This window comes from Nansenia antarctica (genome assembly GCF_963989245.1).
Source record: "Nansenia antarctica genome assembly, chromosome: 3".
NCBI lineage: Eukaryota > Metazoa > Chordata > Actinopteri > Argentiniformes > Microstomatidae > Nansenia > Nansenia antarctica.
This window is the reverse complement of record NC_137688.1, coordinates 21,984,569-22,004,428: the sequence shown is the minus strand read 5'-3', so window position 1 is coordinate 22,004,428 and position 19,860 is coordinate 21,984,569. Positions and strand designations below refer to the sequence as shown.

At 43.2% G+C, this 19,860-nt stretch overlaps 1 protein-coding gene across 1 annotated transcript; it reads right to left on the bottom strand.

The window, feature by feature from the left end:
- Nucleotides 1-5,533: 5,533 nt before the first annotated feature.
- sil1 (SIL1 nucleotide exchange factor) lies at nucleotides 5,534-12,447 on the bottom strand. Its single transcript, XM_080525537.1, has 10 exons — nucleotides 12,298-12,447; nucleotides 12,060-12,179; nucleotides 11,785-11,917; nucleotides 11,554-11,647; nucleotides 11,122-11,236; nucleotides 10,571-10,753; nucleotides 10,122-10,243; nucleotides 9,863-9,959; nucleotides 7,325-7,489; nucleotides 5,534-7,247 (listed from the first exon to the last, which is right to left on the bottom strand). The coding sequence occupies exons 2-10, from the start codon at nucleotides 12,162-12,164 to the stop codon at nucleotides 6,885-6,887; spliced, it is 1,377 nt and encodes a 458-aa protein (XP_080381663.1). The 5' UTR covers nucleotides 12,165-12,179; nucleotides 12,298-12,447; the 3' UTR covers nucleotides 5,534-6,884.
- Nucleotides 12,448-19,860: the final 7,413 nt, after the last annotated feature.

Here is a 19,860-nt window from a genome sequence, read left to right as displayed (position 1 = left end):
ATGTAAAATGCTCCTCGTGTTTTGTTGTTTGTGTGGAGAATCTTGTAATGTAGGGTGAAAATGTTGGTGTAGTACTGTGCTGTTTGTTTTTACATGTATTGTGATGATGTGATGTATTGTGATGATGTGAAACAGAACATTTATTGTATGTTATTTTGAATGCGCAGATTCACAAGAGTTGCAGACCAGAGGAAGATTTGTGTTTTATATGTCTTCCATGCAGGTATGTTGCTCCACATGTTGTTGTTTGTAATTGTTATTTGTAATGTTTGAGGGAAATTTGTGTTCTTTCTGTAAACAAATTATCCTGATGTGAAATATACATACACGGTGGGACAACCAGAATATGGCTGCCATCTTAATGGATTCACAAGAGTTGCAGACCAGAGGAAGATTTGTGTTTTATATTATATGTCTTCCATGCAGATCAATAAAAAGAATTGGTTGAAAGAAGTTTGCCTGTTTGACCATCGTTACAGTTGCACCTAACCCTAACCCTAGTTTTCCCACATGTACCGTCTTGTCAGCTCTCGCAGAAATCCGCGAATAAACTGTCGGCATCGTGGTCCATTGGCATCGTGGTCCGTCGGCACAGCGGGTACAGGAACAAAGTACAGGAAAATGCCACCATGGCTAGCTACGAGGTAGCTCAGCACCAAACCTTCTCGGATGGTAACTTTATTAAAGAGTGTCTCACTGAAGTTGCAGGGGAAATGTGTACAGAGAACATTCATGAATGTCCAGAAGAACAGTTGCCCGATGAGTCGAAGACCTGTCAGCTAACTTAAAACAATAAGACATGACTGAAAACCGAAACTTTTGATGTGCTAATAAGCACATTTACTTTATTTACATTTGGCTGCATAACAAGCATATCCTGTCATACAGTTTATTTACCCCTCCCTGGCTTTTTAAACATTGCTTTTCTACATTGTTTACAATAAGGCTTACATTATGAACTTATGGACCACCACTGACACACACACACTAGCAGATTTACCTTTAAGTGTTAGAAGTTCTGTAACTATACAGTATATTCTGTCTTTTTTGCCTCTTCAGCCTGAAAGACCTATTCACAAGAATTACCTGAATAACCAGTCTGAACACTGTTAGGATATATATTTTTCAAAGGTTTTATTGTTAATTTCTTCTAGCACCAGTTAGTTAGATATCTTATCAGTTTTCCTGTTTTAATAGGCACGTTATCAGTATGGTACCCTACACAAGACCAATTATAAGGTAGGGAGTTACTTTCCGTCTGGGACTGTTCTGTTTGGCCTTCAAGCCAGGTGCAGCAGAATACTCCTTTCTCAGCTCTCACGTCAAACACAAGACAACACTCAATTCATAGATTTAGACCATTATAATCAGGGCATTAGGTATTACATCATAGTGACCAAAAGGGGAAAGGCTAAACGTATATAATATCATGTAAAATCTGAAGTGAACAACCTCGCCTCCTGAGACCGCCTCAGGAGTTAGGTCCAACTGATGCATCTCTGTACTCTACGTGTAATTTTCAATAAATATACCAAGTGTGCATTAGATAACTTCTCTCCACTTTCTTGGGGCAGTCGACAAAAGAACCGGATTCAATTTTATTCTAACAATACTCGCAATACTGAATAGGCCTACTTGTGGTGGGATGTTGTAAACTACCTCTTTCGTGATCTTTTCGATGGCACAAGGGTTTCCTGGTCTAAAAACACCGTTTTTTTGCAGTGTAACTGGTTGCCAACTGCCTCGGTTAATATTGTTTGGCCCGCGATTCCTTATTCCTTATCTGGCCCACAACCAAAAAGGTTTGCCCATCCCTGCTGTAGAATTTTGAGTGTTGCCCACTGAAATGTGATTAATTTGGATGGAATGCCTTAGACGTGCATGAAGTCCTGTGTAAAAGGAAGTCCTGAAATGAAGTCCTGTGTAAAAAGACGCTGTAAACTGAAGACCCATCTCTTCAGGCTACATCTTGACTGCCCCTCCTAAAGACCTCTTCATCCCCCTGAACAGTTTATCTACTGGGAAAAAGAAAAAAGTAATTCTTCCTTCTTCTAGCATTGTGACTGGCAATGTCCCCTGGTCCTAGCATAGATTTGTTTTTCTTATGATGACTGATGTATAGATTTACTTACTTTAGACAAATGTAGGCCTACTTGTTGTAAGTTGCTTTGTATAAATGCGTCTGCTAAATGTCTAAAATGTAATGTAAATAGATAACAAAGAGCTCTTTTCAATTTACCGATTATGCATTACATTAACAACGTGGATCAAGGACTTCCTGACCGACCGCCCCCAGAGGGTGCGGGTGGGCCCCCACACCTCCACAGCCCTCAGCCTCAGCACTGGGTCCCCCCAGGGCTGCGTGCTAAGCCCCATCCTCTACAACCTCTACACCCACGACTTCACCCCCGTCCACCCCAGCAACTACATCGTAAAGTTTGCAGACGACACCACCGTGGTGGGATGTATCTCGGGTGGGGACGAGGCGGCGTACAGGGATGAGGTAGAGCAACTGAGCAAGCTGTGCAAGGTTAACAACCTGTTGCTGAACAAGTCAAAGACCCAGGAATTCATCGTAGACTTCAGGAGGAAAAAGTCCGAGATCCAGCCCCTGCTCATCGACGGAGAGAGCGTGGAGAGAGTCTCAACCCTCCGATTCCTGGGACATCACATGCGGGATGACCTGACCTGGAAGGACAACACAAAAGGCACCATCAAGAGGGCACAACAGCGGCTATACACCCTGAGATGCCTCAGGAAAGAACACAACAAGCAGCAGATACTGGTGGCCTTCTACCGCGGCGCAGTGGAGAGCATCCTCACCTACGGCATCTGCAACTGGTTCTACAGCTGCACAACAGCGGAGAGAAATGCGCTACAGAGAGTCGTGAGAACAGCACAGAAGATCACCGGCGCCCCCCTCCCCTCTCTGGAAGAGCTGTACAACACACGCTGTCTCAGGAAGGCCTCCAAGATCTCCAGGGACCCGACCCACCCTGGGCACGTACACTTTATCAGGCTGCCCTCGAAAAGGAGGTACAGGACCCCGGCCGCTAAGACAAACAGACTGAAGAACTGCTTCTACCACAGGGCCGTCCAGGCCCTGAACACAGCAAAGACCTAAGTTCTGGGCCCTGGACAGTCTGGACGGATTGTATGGCAGCTGCTGGACTGAAAAAATCAGGTGTAGTGCTGAGGCACAAACATGTACATTTCAAGCCTGCAAACTGTGACACTTTAAATAACGTGAAAAAATACTATTGTGCAATATGACAACCCTAGTTGACTATCTGTGCAGTATAGTACAGTGGATTGTGTACATAGCCTTTATTTATGTAAACCAGCTCCTTACCTTCTTGTGATTTTATTCTTTTTCTAAAAGTTTTTTTTTTTTCTCCCTTTCCTAACACCAGGGGAGCCACCCCTCCTAAATTTCGTTGTTTGGTACCTGTACTGTAGCAATGACAATAAAGTCCATTCATTCATTCATTCATTCATTCATTCAACAATGACCAGAGCTGACATTGCATTGTAATTGGCTTGTAACTCAGATCTCTTTAGAATTTCAGTCTTAGTAGTTTAAGCTACATTCATTTTAAGAGCTGCTCTGTTCAGTAGAACTGTGTTCACCAAAAAGATAATAGCCCACTGTTATTCCTATACAGACATGGTGGAATTAAAAAGCTAATTATTTTGAGAAAAAAGTACCTTTTATTATGCAAATATGAATACGATGAGTTTCAGAATGATGGTTTATTGTTGGACTGTTTTCAGAGAGTCAAAACAAAGTAATGAGTAAATAAAGTAGGCAAAAAACCTAATGCAAGAACAATAGTATGAATGCAAGTTTGTGACTTCTTTGCTGGTGGGCCTACTGTCGAGCTATATTAAGTTATATTACAATACAATGTTGAGTGGTAAAGGAGTTTGGAGCTAATCCATATTGTCCTCTTCAAGCCAACACATAGACCACTTTGTTGAACCAGTCTTCTCACACTAATCAGTTGGGAGGAGAAATAGAGAAGTGGGAGGGTAGGTATTTGACCGACTGGTCTAGCTCTGTATAAAAAGGGTTAGATTCCAGGGAAACATACACCTGCAGACTCACAAATTGAAAAGCCAGACCACCAGTGACCATGAAGCTGATCATACTGCTCTGCACGACTGTGCTCCTCTCTCTCTCTGGTAAGTACAATCAACATAACCGTGTGACAAGAGCCCATCAATTTGTGGGTTGCCTGACTGCTTACACACTTTTATGATACTATATAAAATCTTCCTGGATATTTTTTACCATTGAAAATGTTACACTGCTCTGCACTATGATAAATTCGCTTTTTCAGGGGTGAAATCAAAGACCATACAACTATTGATTAAGAGGGTTGTGCTAGTTAGAAGTTGCAGGGTAAATGTAAGAAGAAGCTAGTTTGTAAGTGAATGATAAAGCAAAGCATACTCTATCTAGCCCACTGAGGTTAAGTCAGGACAACATCCACAAAAGCATGCCAGGTTATATTCTTTGTCTAGCCGGGCATTTCTTTCTAGACCTTTCCTAAGGCCTCTATGAAACTGACTATGTGAGCTAATTGTGTGACAAGTCATGCCCCCCAGCCTCCCCCTCTGTCACAGGACACTGGTGAGAATGGGGACAGCATAATTTGAGATCCGGTGCCATTGATCCAATGGTTGTTGTCCAAAGACACCTCCAGATTTGTATAACTGGGATATACTTTACTTCATTTGGCTGGTTTGTCATAGCGCCACATGACACACACAATATCACTTGTGTTTGTGATGTTCTGTGTCAGACTGGAAATCAAGCAAGTTTTAGAAGTGGAACGCCACCTCCTGTTTCAACACCGGTGAACAATAAACTGACAAAAGAAACCTTTTTACCCCCCAAACTGAATTTCAAGAATTCCAAGAAAATAGTGAATACTCTAATCCAAAGCAGGTTATTCATTTTCTCTTTCTTTTGTAGCCTTAGCTATGGAGGAGAACAATCCCCCAGAACCCAGAGAGGTGAGAGAAACCAGAATAGATCATGTTTTTGCAAACAAGGCATTTACAGTATTTTTTTAAATTTGGATTTGTGTAAGATCTACTGTTAAAGTAAAGCCTGCTTCTTCTTATCCTACTACCCCATCCCAAAACAGGCCAACTGTGAAATGTTTGAATTCAACGGCTGCTCCAGGGAGTTCAATCCAGTTTGTGGGAGCGACGGTGTGACATACAGCACAGAGTGCACCCTATGTCACGACAGCAAGTAAGTCTATGAAATGCAATTTACCTGCTGTAAGGAAATAACATTCTACATATAAACGGGCCTCTGTTGTGCCAGACACATAATTGACAATGCAGAAAAGCGATGCAGCACGCATGTCACAAAGAACATATTTACCAGCAGCATGAGAGAATAAAACGACAAGACCAGGTGCAAACCTTGAATCACTGATACCCCCCCCCCCCCCACACACACACACACACACACACACACACACACCCGTACTCCAGTTTCGGTGAGGTCACTTAACAGCAAACATTTAGTATCTTGTCAAGTGAGGGTGACTATGGTTTATCATGATGTAGAAAACTCAGATGGGTTATAAATATTAAACAACCCTGACAGACCATGCACAGCTGGCACTTTAACTACAGTACCAGTCAAAAGTTAGGACACACCTTCTCATTCAATGGTTTTTCTTTATTTATATGATTTTCTACATTGTGGATTAATACTGAAGACATCAAAACTATGAAACACATATGGAATTATGTAGTAAACTAAAAAGTGTTAAAGAATGCTGGGCAGTGTACAGTTTCCTTTTAGAGAGAGAGAGAGAGAGAGAGAGAGAGAGAGAGAGAGAGAGAGAGAGAGAGAGAGAGAGAGAGATCAAGCTGATTGAGAGAATGTCAAGAGTGTGCAAAGCGGTCATCAAAGCTAAAGGTTGTTTACTACGTAATTCCATGTGTTCTTTCATAGTTTTAATGTCCTCAGTATTAATTTACAATGTAGAAAATTAAAAATAACGAAAACCATTGAATGAGAAAACTTTTGACTGGTTCAGTACATACATAAATACATTCACTTGTCATCTACCATACATTCACTTTTCATCTACCATGCTTGAATACATAGTCAACTCCAGGATTGAGACATACAACACATAATGGTGTGCGTTGGAAAAAAGTAGCCTCACTATGCTCAATAATCAATAAAAAGCCTTTTTAACAGTTTGAGGCTTCCCTTCGAGGTTGTTCTTACACCAGAATATTTCTTTTTTGCACAGGTTGAAAGACCAGCACGTCCTTGTCAAGCACATCGGGGCGTGTGAGATCTAACTGCCACTCTTTCTGGAAAAGAGCCTTGCAACCCTTTTGATCTTCAGCCAAGAGGATCACTGGACACAACCTTTCATTTCAGTAAACAACTGTAATAAAATGAGTTGGAACGCACATGGGCTCGCTTTTAAATGTGTAACAACTTTTTCACTCCTCCTAAGAGTACTATCACTAACTGCTAGGCACACTTGTTGGTAAATCCTGCCAGGAAACTTAAGTCCAACAAGTAAGGAGGGGGCTTAAATACAGTGAATAAGGTACAATAATGCAATAAAAGTAAAACATTCATAATGTCCTTTAGTCAAGCTTAGTGTATTCATGGAGTTCCTCAGGCAGGACTAGGGAGCCTAATTTTGAGGCACAAGTAAAGCCATGATGCATCACAGCAACAGGTGGAACAGAGACTATGTCCTTGAGGAAGCATCACAAAGGCAACCATATGACTAGCAGTCCACAACAACACTTTACAAGTACATAAATGGCATCTTTATTGTCTTCTGATGGCAGAGCTTGTGATGTCATTTCATCCAGCTCTATGCTGATCACTTCAGTTTCAGCACTACTGTGTCCAACAAGGTCAAGATGTCCCCAAAGTAGCCGTCCTCGTCCCCAAGGACATGCTCAGTGAGCACAAGCTCCTGGTACTGCTGCCGCAGGGTGCTGAGGGAGGTGGTCAAGGCGTAGTCCCTGCGATAGTGCGCCTGGCAATAAGGCATCATGGCTAGGAGGGTCTGCAGGGCCTTCTCCCTCCAGTCGTGCTCTGGAGAGGCTAGCAGTTCAGGCACCAGACCGCACCACCCCTGCTCTGCCAGCAGGGGCTGGAGGGAGACCTCGGCATACTGCCGCAAACGCTCTTGATGAGACGCATCCGGGATCGGGTCAAGTCCCATCTGAGAAATCAACTCCTAAGAAAAGAGAATATACCATTAAGCCGTGGGAGCAATTCAATTGACACAACATCAACAAACACTTTTCAACAGACCTTTTCAATTATCATGTCGTAGAGCAGAGTGACAATTCTGACACGCAGAGCCTGGCTCCCTGACGCTCGGAACAGATCCCCCAACACCTGCAGCCCACCCAGCTTCAGGAAGTTGCTTTGGGCCGAGGGGAAGTGACGCAACAGTGAGGCCACAGCAAACAACACCTACAAATGAGAGGGCAAATGTAAAACTAATTACAATTGCAACACACTGTATACACTTACATAACATTTTATTCAAAAGTTTAAAAAAATATCAGTAAAATAAGAACAAGAAAACATAAGAACAAAGACAAGCAAACACTAACCCAATTGCATAAAAGACTAAAAGATCCAACAATAACATCAGTGGAAGTAGGCCAGCCTAAAAGGTATTTCAGATTTAAAATCTCAACGGTGTGTGTTCCCCTCTCAGCTGGCTGGGCAAACTGCTCATTAACTTAGTTCAGCTCACTAAGGTGCTCTTGCATACAATGCTCTTCTCCCAACCGTTATTACTTCAATGCTCTGTAAGAAGGATTGTCCCTTGGCAGCTGGGCGCCCACTCTGGGTTGTAAAGGGATCCATACCAGTTCGCCTACAGAGCCCACAGGTCCACAGAGGACGCCATAGCGACGACTCTCCACGCCACTCTATCCCACCTGGAGAGGGGAAACAGCTACGCGAGACTGCTCTTCGTGGACTTCAGCTCCGCCTTTAACACCATCCTTCCAGACAGGCTAGTGACCAAACTACTAGACCTGGGTCTATCACACTCTATATGTGCGCGGATCAAGGACTTCCTGACCGACCGCCCCCAGAGGGTGCGGGTGGGCCCCCACACCTCCACAGCCCTCAGCCTCAGCACTGGGTCACCCCAGGGCTGCGTGCTAAGCCCCATCCTCTACAACCTCTACACCCACGACTTCACCCCCATCCACCCCAGCAACTACATCGTAAAGTTTGCAGACGACACCACCGTGGTGGGATGTATCTCGGGGGGGGACGAGGCGGCGTACAGGGATGAGGTAGAGCAATTGAGCAAGCTGTGCAAGGTTAACAACCTGCTGCTAAACAAGTCAAAGACCCAGGAATTCATCGTAGACTTCAGGAGGAAAAAGTCCGAGATCCAGCCCCTGCACATCGACGGAGAGAGCGTGGAGATAGTCTCAACCCTCCGATTCCTGGGACACAACATGCGGGATGACCTGGCCTGGAAGGACAACACTAAAGGCACCATCAAGAAGGCACAACAGCGGCTATACACCCTGAGATGCCTCAGGAAACAACACAACAAGCAGGAGATACTGGTGGCCTTCTACCACGGCGCAGTGGAGAGCATCCTCACCTTCGGCATCTCCAACTGGTTCCACAGCTGCACAACAGCGGAGAGAAACGAGCTACAGAGAGTCGTGAGAACAGCACAGAAGATCACCGGCGCCCCCCTCCCCTCTCTGGAGGAGCTGTACAAAACACGCTGTCTCAGGAGGGCCTCCAAGATCTCCAAGGACCCGACCCACCCTGGGCACGAACACTTTGTCAAGCTGCCCTCGAACAGGAGGTACAGGACCCCGGCCGCTAAGACAAACAGACTGAAGAACAGCTTCTACCACAGGGCCGTCAAGGCCCTGAACACAGAAAAGGCCTAAGTTCTGGGCCCAGGACAGTCCGGACGGATTGTATGGCAGCTAGTGCTGAGGCACAAACATGTACATTTTCAAGCCTGCAAACTGTGACACTTTAAAATAATGTGAAAAAATACTTTTTGTGCAATATGACAACCCTAGTTGACTATCTGTGCAGTATAGTACAGTGGATTGTGTACATAGCCTTTATTGATGTAAACCAGCTCCTTACCTTCTTGTGATTTTATGCATCTATGCTTTTTCTAAAATGTGTTTTCTTTTTCCTTTCCTAAACACCAGGGGAGCCTCCCCTCCTAAATTTCGTTGTTTGGTACCTGTACTGTAGCAATGACAAATAAAGTCCATTCCATTCCATTCCATAAAGGAACAAGCATGTCTGCCAGGTAAGAGGGAGTAAGGTCATGCAGTGCCTTAAATGAAGACAGCCAAAGCAGGGAGGCTAGCACTGGGGTGGTGTGATAATATGTTCTCCTGCCTATATGAAGCTACAGACAGCAGTGTTCTGTTTAATTAGTACAATTTGAATTGAAGTATTGGATGTACTGTAAGCATCTATTCTAATAAGTGATGACATGAAGAAATACAAGCATCATTAAGCAGGTATGTAATTCTGAATGTCATTTTGAGCAAGCTAATGTCCAATGTGCTGATGTGCAAAATGGCAAAAGCTGAATTTTATGGGGGAAAAAACGTTTTGAGTACATCAATAGTGGGCTGACTGGAAATATACCATCTTTCTTAATCCATGTCGTTTGAGAGGGAGAGGAGACAAGACCTTGTATTCATTAACCGAAAGCTAATCTATAGTAGACTTCAAGATACAGTCAACTCTGCCAGTTATAATAACTGAAGCAAAAAGAACTGAAGCTAGGGTCTGAATCGTGCGATGTGGAGAATTGGGAGCATGTCTTGCCTTCTTCTTGACCGTCATGGGTCGTGGAGTGGCCAGCAACATCAGCAACTTCTGCAGGGCACCACTTTCTGCTGCTTCCACCTGCACCATCGGGTTACTAGAGAGAGGAGGGATAATCATTGTTATATATGACTGCAAACACAACTGTACGGCCCACAGGTTTAGTCACTGTAACAAGGAAGACTGCCTTTTGACTACCATTTTCAGAGAGAGGTAAGCGTATTATGAAATGGATTCTGCTACTGTATATTGCATGTACCTCGACAGAGCGGATCCCAAGACAAAAGCAGCACTCTCCTGAAGCCGATGGTCTGTAGTGTTCAAAGCATCAATCACAAGCTTCATTCCTCCCGACGATGCCAAGTTCTGTGCATTGTCGACCTGAAAATAGACATGTCACTTTATCTAGTCTCCCCGCTACTTTGTGGGTGTGTCACTCTATCTATTCATAGATATCGGCATAAAAACATCAAACGTAGGACATCAGAAGTTAATTTTCTTTAGAATTAATTTGTATTTACTTTTACTTGTTTTACTTATTCTATGCGTTTCATTTTTGGCTCTATCGGTACATCAAGTGTGTATGTTGTAAGTATAGTTCTACTTTCATATAATCTGCAGGGCAGGTCTTTTCTCAGCCCCAAATCAAAAGGAAATTTCAGAAAAAGGTCCCACAAATCTTGGAACTGACCGAGGGTAGGATCTCACCTGATGAACAAGGTACTCCAGGTCATGTAGAGTTTTAACCTTCACCTCCACCGTGGCGTTGGAACTGTTGAATTGGGAAACCAGTCTGTTCATCACCTGGGAGTCTGTCTCAATCAGCACGTCCAGCTTGGCCATTTCCTTTTTCAGTTCCTCCATGGGACGGAACTGGGCCCTCAGAGACTCCTAATCACATCGCATCATATAGAAAGACTCATGATTAGCATCATATAGAAAGACTCATGATTAGCATCATATAGAAAGACTCATTTCAAACCGATGGAGAAATAATTAATTTAATTGTAATAATTTTGCCATTTAGCAGACGCTTTTATCCAAAGCGACTTACAATTACGAATTACAGGGACATTCCCCCTGGAGTAACTGAGGGCTAAGTGCCTTACCCAAGGGCACACTAGTAGTGGTGTGGCTTCAGGCGGGATTTGAACTCACAACCTTCCGATCACAAGTCCAACTCACTATCCACTAGACCACCACTACCCCCTGTACGAGAAATCAAAGCCAGAGTACAAATAGCATTAATCAGGGAATACCTTCTCCTCATCTGTGTGACTGTCTTCAGGAACCTCTCCTTCTTTTATCTTTTTCAGAGCCTTCTTCAGCTCCTGAGCATTGAAGGACGGGGCCTGTGTGTCCAGTGTCCCTACTCTGGCTCGCAAAGAGAAAAGTCAGTCAGCATCATAAAGTAAGTAAGTAAAGCTTTATTTATATAGCGCCTTTCGTACATGAAATGCAACTCAAAGCGCTCATATAATCATAGTAGACATGATGTCATCAAATTGTGGCTATTGTGGTGACATTTTACACTGCTCTAGTTATCCACTACTAACAGTATGTCCGAAAATGCGGATTAAGTAATAATAATTTAAAAAATAACAAATTAAGGAGCATTTTCATTTTATAAAGAAAGAGCTGAAATGTAAACATTTCAATGGGAATCTTTGTTCCATACCTGTGTCCCTCACCTGTGTTTGAGAACCTGCCCTTCCCCAAGTTTGACCTCCCTCTGTCCTGTCTGGAGGTTGAGCCTCACGTGAGAACCCACAGGGACTGCCTGACCTGAACAATGAGAATATTTCCCAACATCAAAGAATGAATGAATAATATTATTGACCTTTGTCATAGTCATACTAGAACAATATAAAAGCATGACATAGATCCTAGGCAACATGGGGTGCGTCTGCCATGGAAGATACCTGGTCTGAGACTCTGCCACTGATCTGTGGGCTGGAACACTTCCAAATCCTCAGGATCCCCCTCGTCCACATAGGCATCCTCATCCTCCTGACTGGTCTCTGAGCTGTCCACAACAGTCAGAGCAGAAGGACACTGCCAGGGACAAGGAAATCGAGACACTCAAAATGCAGTGCATCAAGGTCACTTTCAAGTTACACACAGGTACTCTTACAGTCTTTCATTAATAGTGAACCATTTCTATTTGAAATATTAACTAGTGCAGAGTCAGACTCACTTTTTCGCTGTGGACATAGACGCAATTGCAGCTCAATACCAAGAGGATGAGTGCCACCTTCAGCTCGCTGAATGTACTCCCATCTCGTCGGCATCCTTTCAACATACTTGCAGTAGTTCACTACAATAAAATATTAGTGACCAGATGTTACAATGGCCATTCACCAAACAATCACGCGAAATCTCTGTCAATTATGCCAATGTATTGTTAGCAGTGGGTTTATGTCTCTGCCTCTCACCTGTTTTAGCTCGACTCTGTGCTCAATGTTAATGAGTTAATAACAGAAATGTTCAGCTGAATACTAAATATCGATGTAATACCAGTTACCCGAATCAATTCGTGTACACGACGCATTGTCTATAAATATTATTTACTCCATGAACGTGCAGCGTTGACATAGGCCACCATAAACTCCTCCCACCATTTCCGTGAGAACTGAAGGAGCCAATGATATCAGATTGAGTGTAGCTTGTTTTCAAATCTTAACGATCGGATTGGTCATCTCTGTGACGTGGGCGCAATGCAATTTGCAACTCTGCGCATTGGGGGTTGTTTATATACACACACGCGCACATACACACACGTGTATTGGTTGTTTTCTAGTGAAATTGTGTTGTATCTGTTTTAATATATATATACACAATTATTATACATATTAGATAATAGATATGGCATCCTATACGAGCAACAGTGACATTTTATTATATCTGTCCAAAGCCCAGTTCCCGGAGGATATGTCTGCAGAGAAGAAGCGTGTTCTCCGGAGAGCAGCTGAGAAATACATGCTTCAGGGTAAGATTTGTTAAATTAACCCATAAAGCAATAAAGTAGTGTACTACTGTAAAAAAAACAACAACAACAACAAAACATTATTTAACAAGTCCTGGTCTCTTTTCTCTAATCCTTTTGATGTTGTAGATGGTCGCATGTATTTGAGGCCCAAGAAGGAGGGACAGGCACCAAGGAGGGTCATCATGTCAGACGAGGAAAGGGAGGCAGTGCTGACCGAGGTCCATGCCGGTCACTTCGGAAAGAAGCGCATGATTGGCAAGATTAATCAGCGCTTCTTCTGGTTTGGCATTGTGAAGGATGTGGAAGACTGGGCAAGCAAATCTATTATTTCTTTAGTTAGTTTTTATGTTTTACAAACAGTAGCAAGATTGTATTTTACACACAGATAATATTCATTCATTCACATTTCATTTCAACTTGCACTTTACTTTACTGTTTGTTTCAAGGTCCGTACCTGCGTGGCTTGCAAGAGGTTTGAGAAGGTGAAGAAGACTGAAGCTGTAGAGCATCAAGAGCTGAAGAGCATCAAGCCTGAGCTGAAGAGCATCAAACCTGTTTCACCGTGGTACATGATTGGTGAGTTCTACACTTTTATATCCCAATTAATTTTTTGGGTTTTGACTTGTTTCCCACCATGCTTTCTTTCAGTATGCTCTTTTAGTGTGAATGTTTGACTTCCTCTTGTCCAATGTTAGAGTATGCCAACACATTTTTCTTGCTAGGTGTGGGCCTCATCGGACCGTTCGAGGCCTCATCCAGGAATGGCAATCGCTACTGCCTCACAGCGACAGATTACTTCACCAAGTGGGTGGAGGCCATTCCTATCCAGGTGTGTTATATCTGTGTTTAGTGTTGTTTTCTCAAATATAATGATCATGACCATGCTTTTTAAAATACTTGAATGTATTGTACTTGAACAGTTCATCACCATGTATCCCAATTTTCATCTTAAAATTAACATTATAAGTATTAATATAATAGTACCATATCCTGTGTGTATACACTGCTAGGACAAGACGGAAGTGGCAACATCGCAGGCCCTGATAGACATCTTCCACACCCATGGTGCGCCGGAGGTCATCCTGACTGACCAGGGCAGAGAGTTCTGGAACAAGGTCATGAACTTGCTAAAACATATGATCTTGTAACAGTTATGGACATAATTGTATGGACAAAACTAATGACTTCTGTCTTATTTTCTTTTTTAGGTCAACCAGATGTTGTTTGAGAAGTGGGGGATGAAGCACCGGATTACCTCCCATCCCCAGACCAACGGACTGGACGAGCGGACCAATCAAACACTGAAGAGGGCTATCGGAAAATCAATGGATGGGCACCAGGAACGGTGGGAGGACAACCTTAAGGTAATCCTTTTCGCACATAACACCAGCGTCCAGGCCTCCACCAAGTACTCGCCCTACCGCCTGATGTACGGTCGGGAGCCACGGCTGTCCTCTGAGGTATGTCAACTCTTGATATTATTGTTCTTATAATATATAATTTGTTTTGCAAATTGATTCTCAATATAACCAAAAAATAAAACACTAACTCTATGCAAATGTATGTATTGCGTATCTCTATTTGCCTCTCATTTCAGATCACAGGCGACTGTCCTTTCGTGGAGGTGGACGAGATTGATGAAGACATTGATGAAGACACGGCTGCAGACTATCTCCACGCCAGGGCTGAGAAGGATGAGGAGGTCTTTGACAAGGTGAAAGATATTACACAACTATATACTGAACAACCACCTGAGTGATGCTAAGTAACTGCTAAAGCAATAACAATGCCTCAGCAATATACAGAGCTATACTGCACAACAGAGAATTACAATCTCTGCTGCTTCGCTTTTTCTTCAATGATCAAGGTGCGACTCAACGTGGAGAAGGCCCAGGAGAAACAGCGGGAAAGCTACCGGAGGAGGATCAATAAGGGAAGCAAGCGGTTTGAGATCCTCCCGGGCATGGAGGTCCTGAAGAAGGATGAGAGGAAACGTGGGAGACCTGGTGGCACAATGGACCCAGACTGGCCAACTAAGTACCGGTAAATGTTAGACTTTTAAAAATATTCAGAATGAGAGGGTGATGTGTGATGTCCAATTTTGCCATTATTAATACATATTTTCTTCAGGGTGACTGAGGTTGGGGACAACAATTTGGTGCAGTTGGAGACCTTGGATGGCCAACAACTGGGAACCAAAACCCCCTATGCCTCAGTGAAGCCTCTGCGGAAGAGTAAGTGTAACATACAGTTCACATTTTAAAGTTAATGTAATGTGAAACTGTATTTTTTTTTACCACAAGATGTCATTCTAAAATTGTTTTGTTGATTGACTTAAGGATTCCGAGCCTGCCTGCCCACTCAGAAAGCTGTGTCCCATCTGTTACGTCTGTAGTTTTACGACAGTTTGGACTTTACTACAGTGCCGTATTCAGTGGCGTAGCGGACGGGCCCGCAAGCGACGCACCGCGGGGGGGCCCCAGCCACTAGGGGGCCCCCTAACATTGGATCCAAATATATATATATATATTTTAATATAATTTAAAAAAATATAAAACAAAGAAAATAAGTGGCCCTTCATTGTGTCAACCTTAATTTTAATATATAGGCCTATATTTAAAAAGATATACATAGTTAGCCGTATCCAATAGCAACATGACTTTGACTTCACACGTAGGCAGCAAGACACAAGGAAAATGAGCAAGCGAAAATACAATACAAAGTACAATAAGCATTCTTTAGGTGGTGGTAGATTCTCTATTCTGACATTATATCCGCTATATGTGGGACTGTCGGTCCGATATTGTAAAAAAATCAAATAAAAAAATTATGTTTACGGAAGTACATGTCTCAAGTATTATCTCGGCGGTTAGTCGAGTGAAAGAAAAACAACATACAGATGATAATTCACACAATATAATACCACGAAAGCGTACAGCACTAAACAATAACATTCATTTGGGCAGCATCATACTCAAACTCAGGCAGAAGGGCAGGGTCCGGCCAGGTTCACAGTCACAGGCTGTCAGTGCATCATACAGGTACATAATTCAGCATGGTTAGGCTATATATAGCTGTTTCTTTTTCTATTCTACTATTCTATTCTACTTCTGCTGTCTGCGTCTCCCTGGGTATTCCTAGACCAGATGGCAAACAGTAAAGAAATGCCACAATATACCAGGACTTAAGAAACGAGATGTCCAACAAAGGATTTGACTAACCCTGGCCAATTTTACGCAACAAGTAGAATCTGATGCAGCGGAGACAGGGTTGCCAGATGGGCTGGTTTTTGGTGGATTTAGACGTTTTTAGATTGGTTAGGTTGGAAATTCTCAATCCCATCTGGCAACCCTTAGCGGAGAGTCTACAGATTGTATGTTTACAGATATCGCGCTGCTGTGCACACCACACTTTGTTAAAAGAAATAAAGCTTGTACTTTTCTACTTATAATACATTCTACTGATGTAGTCTACCATTTGGTTTTAGTTATTGCTCTCACTTGTTTGTACCTTTTGCTAAGTCAAGCATTTAGAATGTAGAGTGCATATTGCAAAATTTCGCAACGTCAATAACGCATCGGCCTCTAAAAAACACACTTTTTTTTTTACCTCCGTTGCGAAAGGGCCCCCGCCGCCACCTTGCGGGGGGGCCTCGGGATTTTGCGGTACGCCACTGGCCGTATTACGTTATGTGTTACACACGTTGTTGAATAAATGGAGTACCAGCTCCGACTAGAAGCTCTGAGTTCAGGCTCCGTTATTGAACATAACATTGGCGACGAGGATGGCTGATTGTTCTCTACCGCCACCCTCTCCTTTCCTAGCAGTCCCGGCAGAACCACCGATTCCGTGGAACGGCTGGATTTCCTCCTTCGAGACATATATCGCAGCCGCCAGCGTGGAGGACATATCTGACAAGACACCGGAGCCAGTGTGTTCTGAGGACTCACTTCAGGTACACTTAAAAATCCTAGCTTCATTCATTTTAAATAATCAAAATTCCAATGGCTGAATACTGTAACATGACAGTCCCTTTAACCCAACATCATTATGTTTTTTTGATGTTACCCCCAACCCTCCAGATGTTATCTGCTGACCTACCAGATGTTACCCCCAACCCTCCAGATGTTCCCCCTAACCTCCCGGATGTTACCCCAACCCTCCAGATGTTACCCCTAACCTCCCAGATGTTACCCCCTAACCTCCCAGATGTTACCCCCAACCCTCCAGATGTTACCCCCAACCCTCCAGATGTTACCCCTAACCTCCCAGATGTTCCCCCTAACCTCCCAGATGTTCCCCCCCTAACCCCCCAGATGTTACCTAACCTCCCAGATGTTCCCCCCTAACCCCCCAGATGTTACCTAACCCTCCAGATGTTACTCCCTAACGCCCCAGCTGTTACCCCCTTTACATTATTATTACTTACTTTACTTTGACTTTATTCTATTATTGTTGAATATTTTTTAAGTGTTGTGTATATACTGTATATAAAGTTTATTCCGTTTTCTGAATCAGTGTGGACTCGTGGTGTGTTTGTTCATCGTCTGACATTGGTCTCCCACCCTATTTGGGTGGATCCACGTTTTATTACAATATCAACTACTATACTAGTCCAAAAGTTACATATGACTGTACTTATCATAACTGTACATGTCCTATTCTAATGGATCTTGAACGAAACGCGCATTTTTAAATTAAGTTGAATTGCTGTGCATTGTTTTAGGATGCTTAGTCCCTAAGGCTCAAGTTGCGTTTGCAACTTTATGAGAAATGATCTGCTGATCAGACCTCCGTTTCTTTCTTTTGAAACCGGGAGCACTTAACCAATAGAGAATATTGCCAACATTGTATTGGACAGGGGGATATGATTTTACCAAGGTCTCCGCCCGAGACGTGGGTGCGCTCCGGGCTCTCTCCCTGCTGATTGCGCGATTTCCTCTGTGTGTGTGTGTGTGTGTGTGTGTGTGTGTGTGTGTGTGTGTGTGTGTGTGTGTGTGTGTGTGTGTGTGTGTGCTGTGCACACTTGCATTTTATAACGTTGTATTTAATAACGTTTATTCCGTTCTGCTTTTATTTGATAGTCGGGGTCTTATAGGGCTCTCCCAACCCGAGGTGCTCTCCGCGCTCTCTTCCTGCTGATTATGGAATTATATTTATCACTGCGATGCGATGTGGTTTAACTAGCCAACTCCGTACTACTTTAGCGGAGCGAGTTACGTGTGAAATTAGCATGCTAGCAGGTGTTTTCATATAAAATGTTATATATTATATAGCTGACTAGTGAGCCTGCATCAACCTTAATGCTATTCACGTGCAAGAAGATTACATTTGTCTTCGCAGTTTAAGATACACACATTAATCTGCTGCGGGAGTAAACACAGCACACTAGAATGACGTCACAGTCGCCACCTGGGGGCCATTCCACTAAAGGTGGATCAGTATAGCGGCGATTGAAATAAATGCGGCGATCAGGCAACTCGAGATTGGAATTCAAGCCTCAGGTGATTCCTCGAACGAGGATCAGGCTTGTGTGATGAGTGTTCACAGAAGACAGGCTTACAAATCTTCGATATGGGCGCGTGCACGCAGACATAAAGAGCCCCGAAGAGTCGATCTGTCGAAATGAAGATACTCCACTCTGCAGGGGTTCTACATTTGCGCAGCATTCCCGAATTATTGATCTTTATGAAGACGGAAAAATAAGATGTAAAATAGTGCAATACTGCCGCAATTAACAAGGCGAGGGAAATGGTTTGGCAATAAATTGCTGACCGATTAAATGCGTAGGTCATACTAGCCCCAGTTATTGTTATATATTCATATTTTAATAAATGAATATTACTACTGTGGTGATATCAGCAGCAGGCTACAAACCGTCATATCGCCACAATGGCCTAGTGCAGGGGTCCCCAAACTTTTTTCTGTGAGGGCCACATCATTTTTCCTTTCTGTGATGGGGGGCCTGGGTCGGTCTCTAACATAAAATAATATGGAACGGAGTGAAATGGAGGCGGTTGCGCAAAGCAATTGCGCGCAGGAGAGCACTGGTGGATGCAAACAAAGTCTAAACAGTTGAATTTGGATGGAATTTATACCTATAGTGATATGTCAATGAAATATAATCAGTTTTACAGTCTGATACATGAGGGAGGACCCTCATCATACACGGGGGGACCCATGAAGCAGGGCTGTCTGGGAGTCCTTAAACGAGCATCAAACACTTAATTTCTACCATTCTGGTGAATTGATATGCACCAATTTGTGACCTTTCTGCATCAATTTATGGTGGAAATGTCATTATTTATGCAAAGGAAAACACAATATTCAGGCACCAGATGATCAAAATATAATGTAATATAATGCAATATAAGGCTCTCAGGCATTCTGTACTTTCAAATATGTATTCTCCTTGAGCAGTCAACATCAACTATCAGCTATTTCACTAGCAAAAACTAAAGATAACTTATTTGCGAAACAGCGCCCCCGCCACCACGTCGGCGCAGTGCCGCTATTGCAGTCAGAAATGACAGAAATCCACCGAGTGCAACGCCTGTAGAAAATTGACGTTGTTCAAAGGGCCGGTCCAAGTGTGGGGGTGGGCCGTAGTTTGGGGACCCCTGGCCTAGTGGTATCGACCGCTGCCACAGGATTTATTCATCATTTTTAGACGTGGTTCGAATCCCTCTTCTGACACACTTTTTACTGCATTTCGTTGTCTGAATCTAATCTAAAATCTCATCTAAAAAAGTATGTAGGCTATAAAATTATGGTGCAGGCTAATTTACAAGAACTGACACGATTACAATGGTGTTTGAAGCCTTTGCATGAAATCTTCGGTTAAATGTAAAAAAATAAAAAATACTTAGTCAAGTCTCGAACTCGCAAACTTTGGGACTCCAGCCGGCTGCCTTAACCACTGCGCCAACCAGACCGCTGTGATAACAGCAATGCAAGTTGATAGACATACCTATTCATTTTATTTTTTAATTTATGTATCCATCGATCT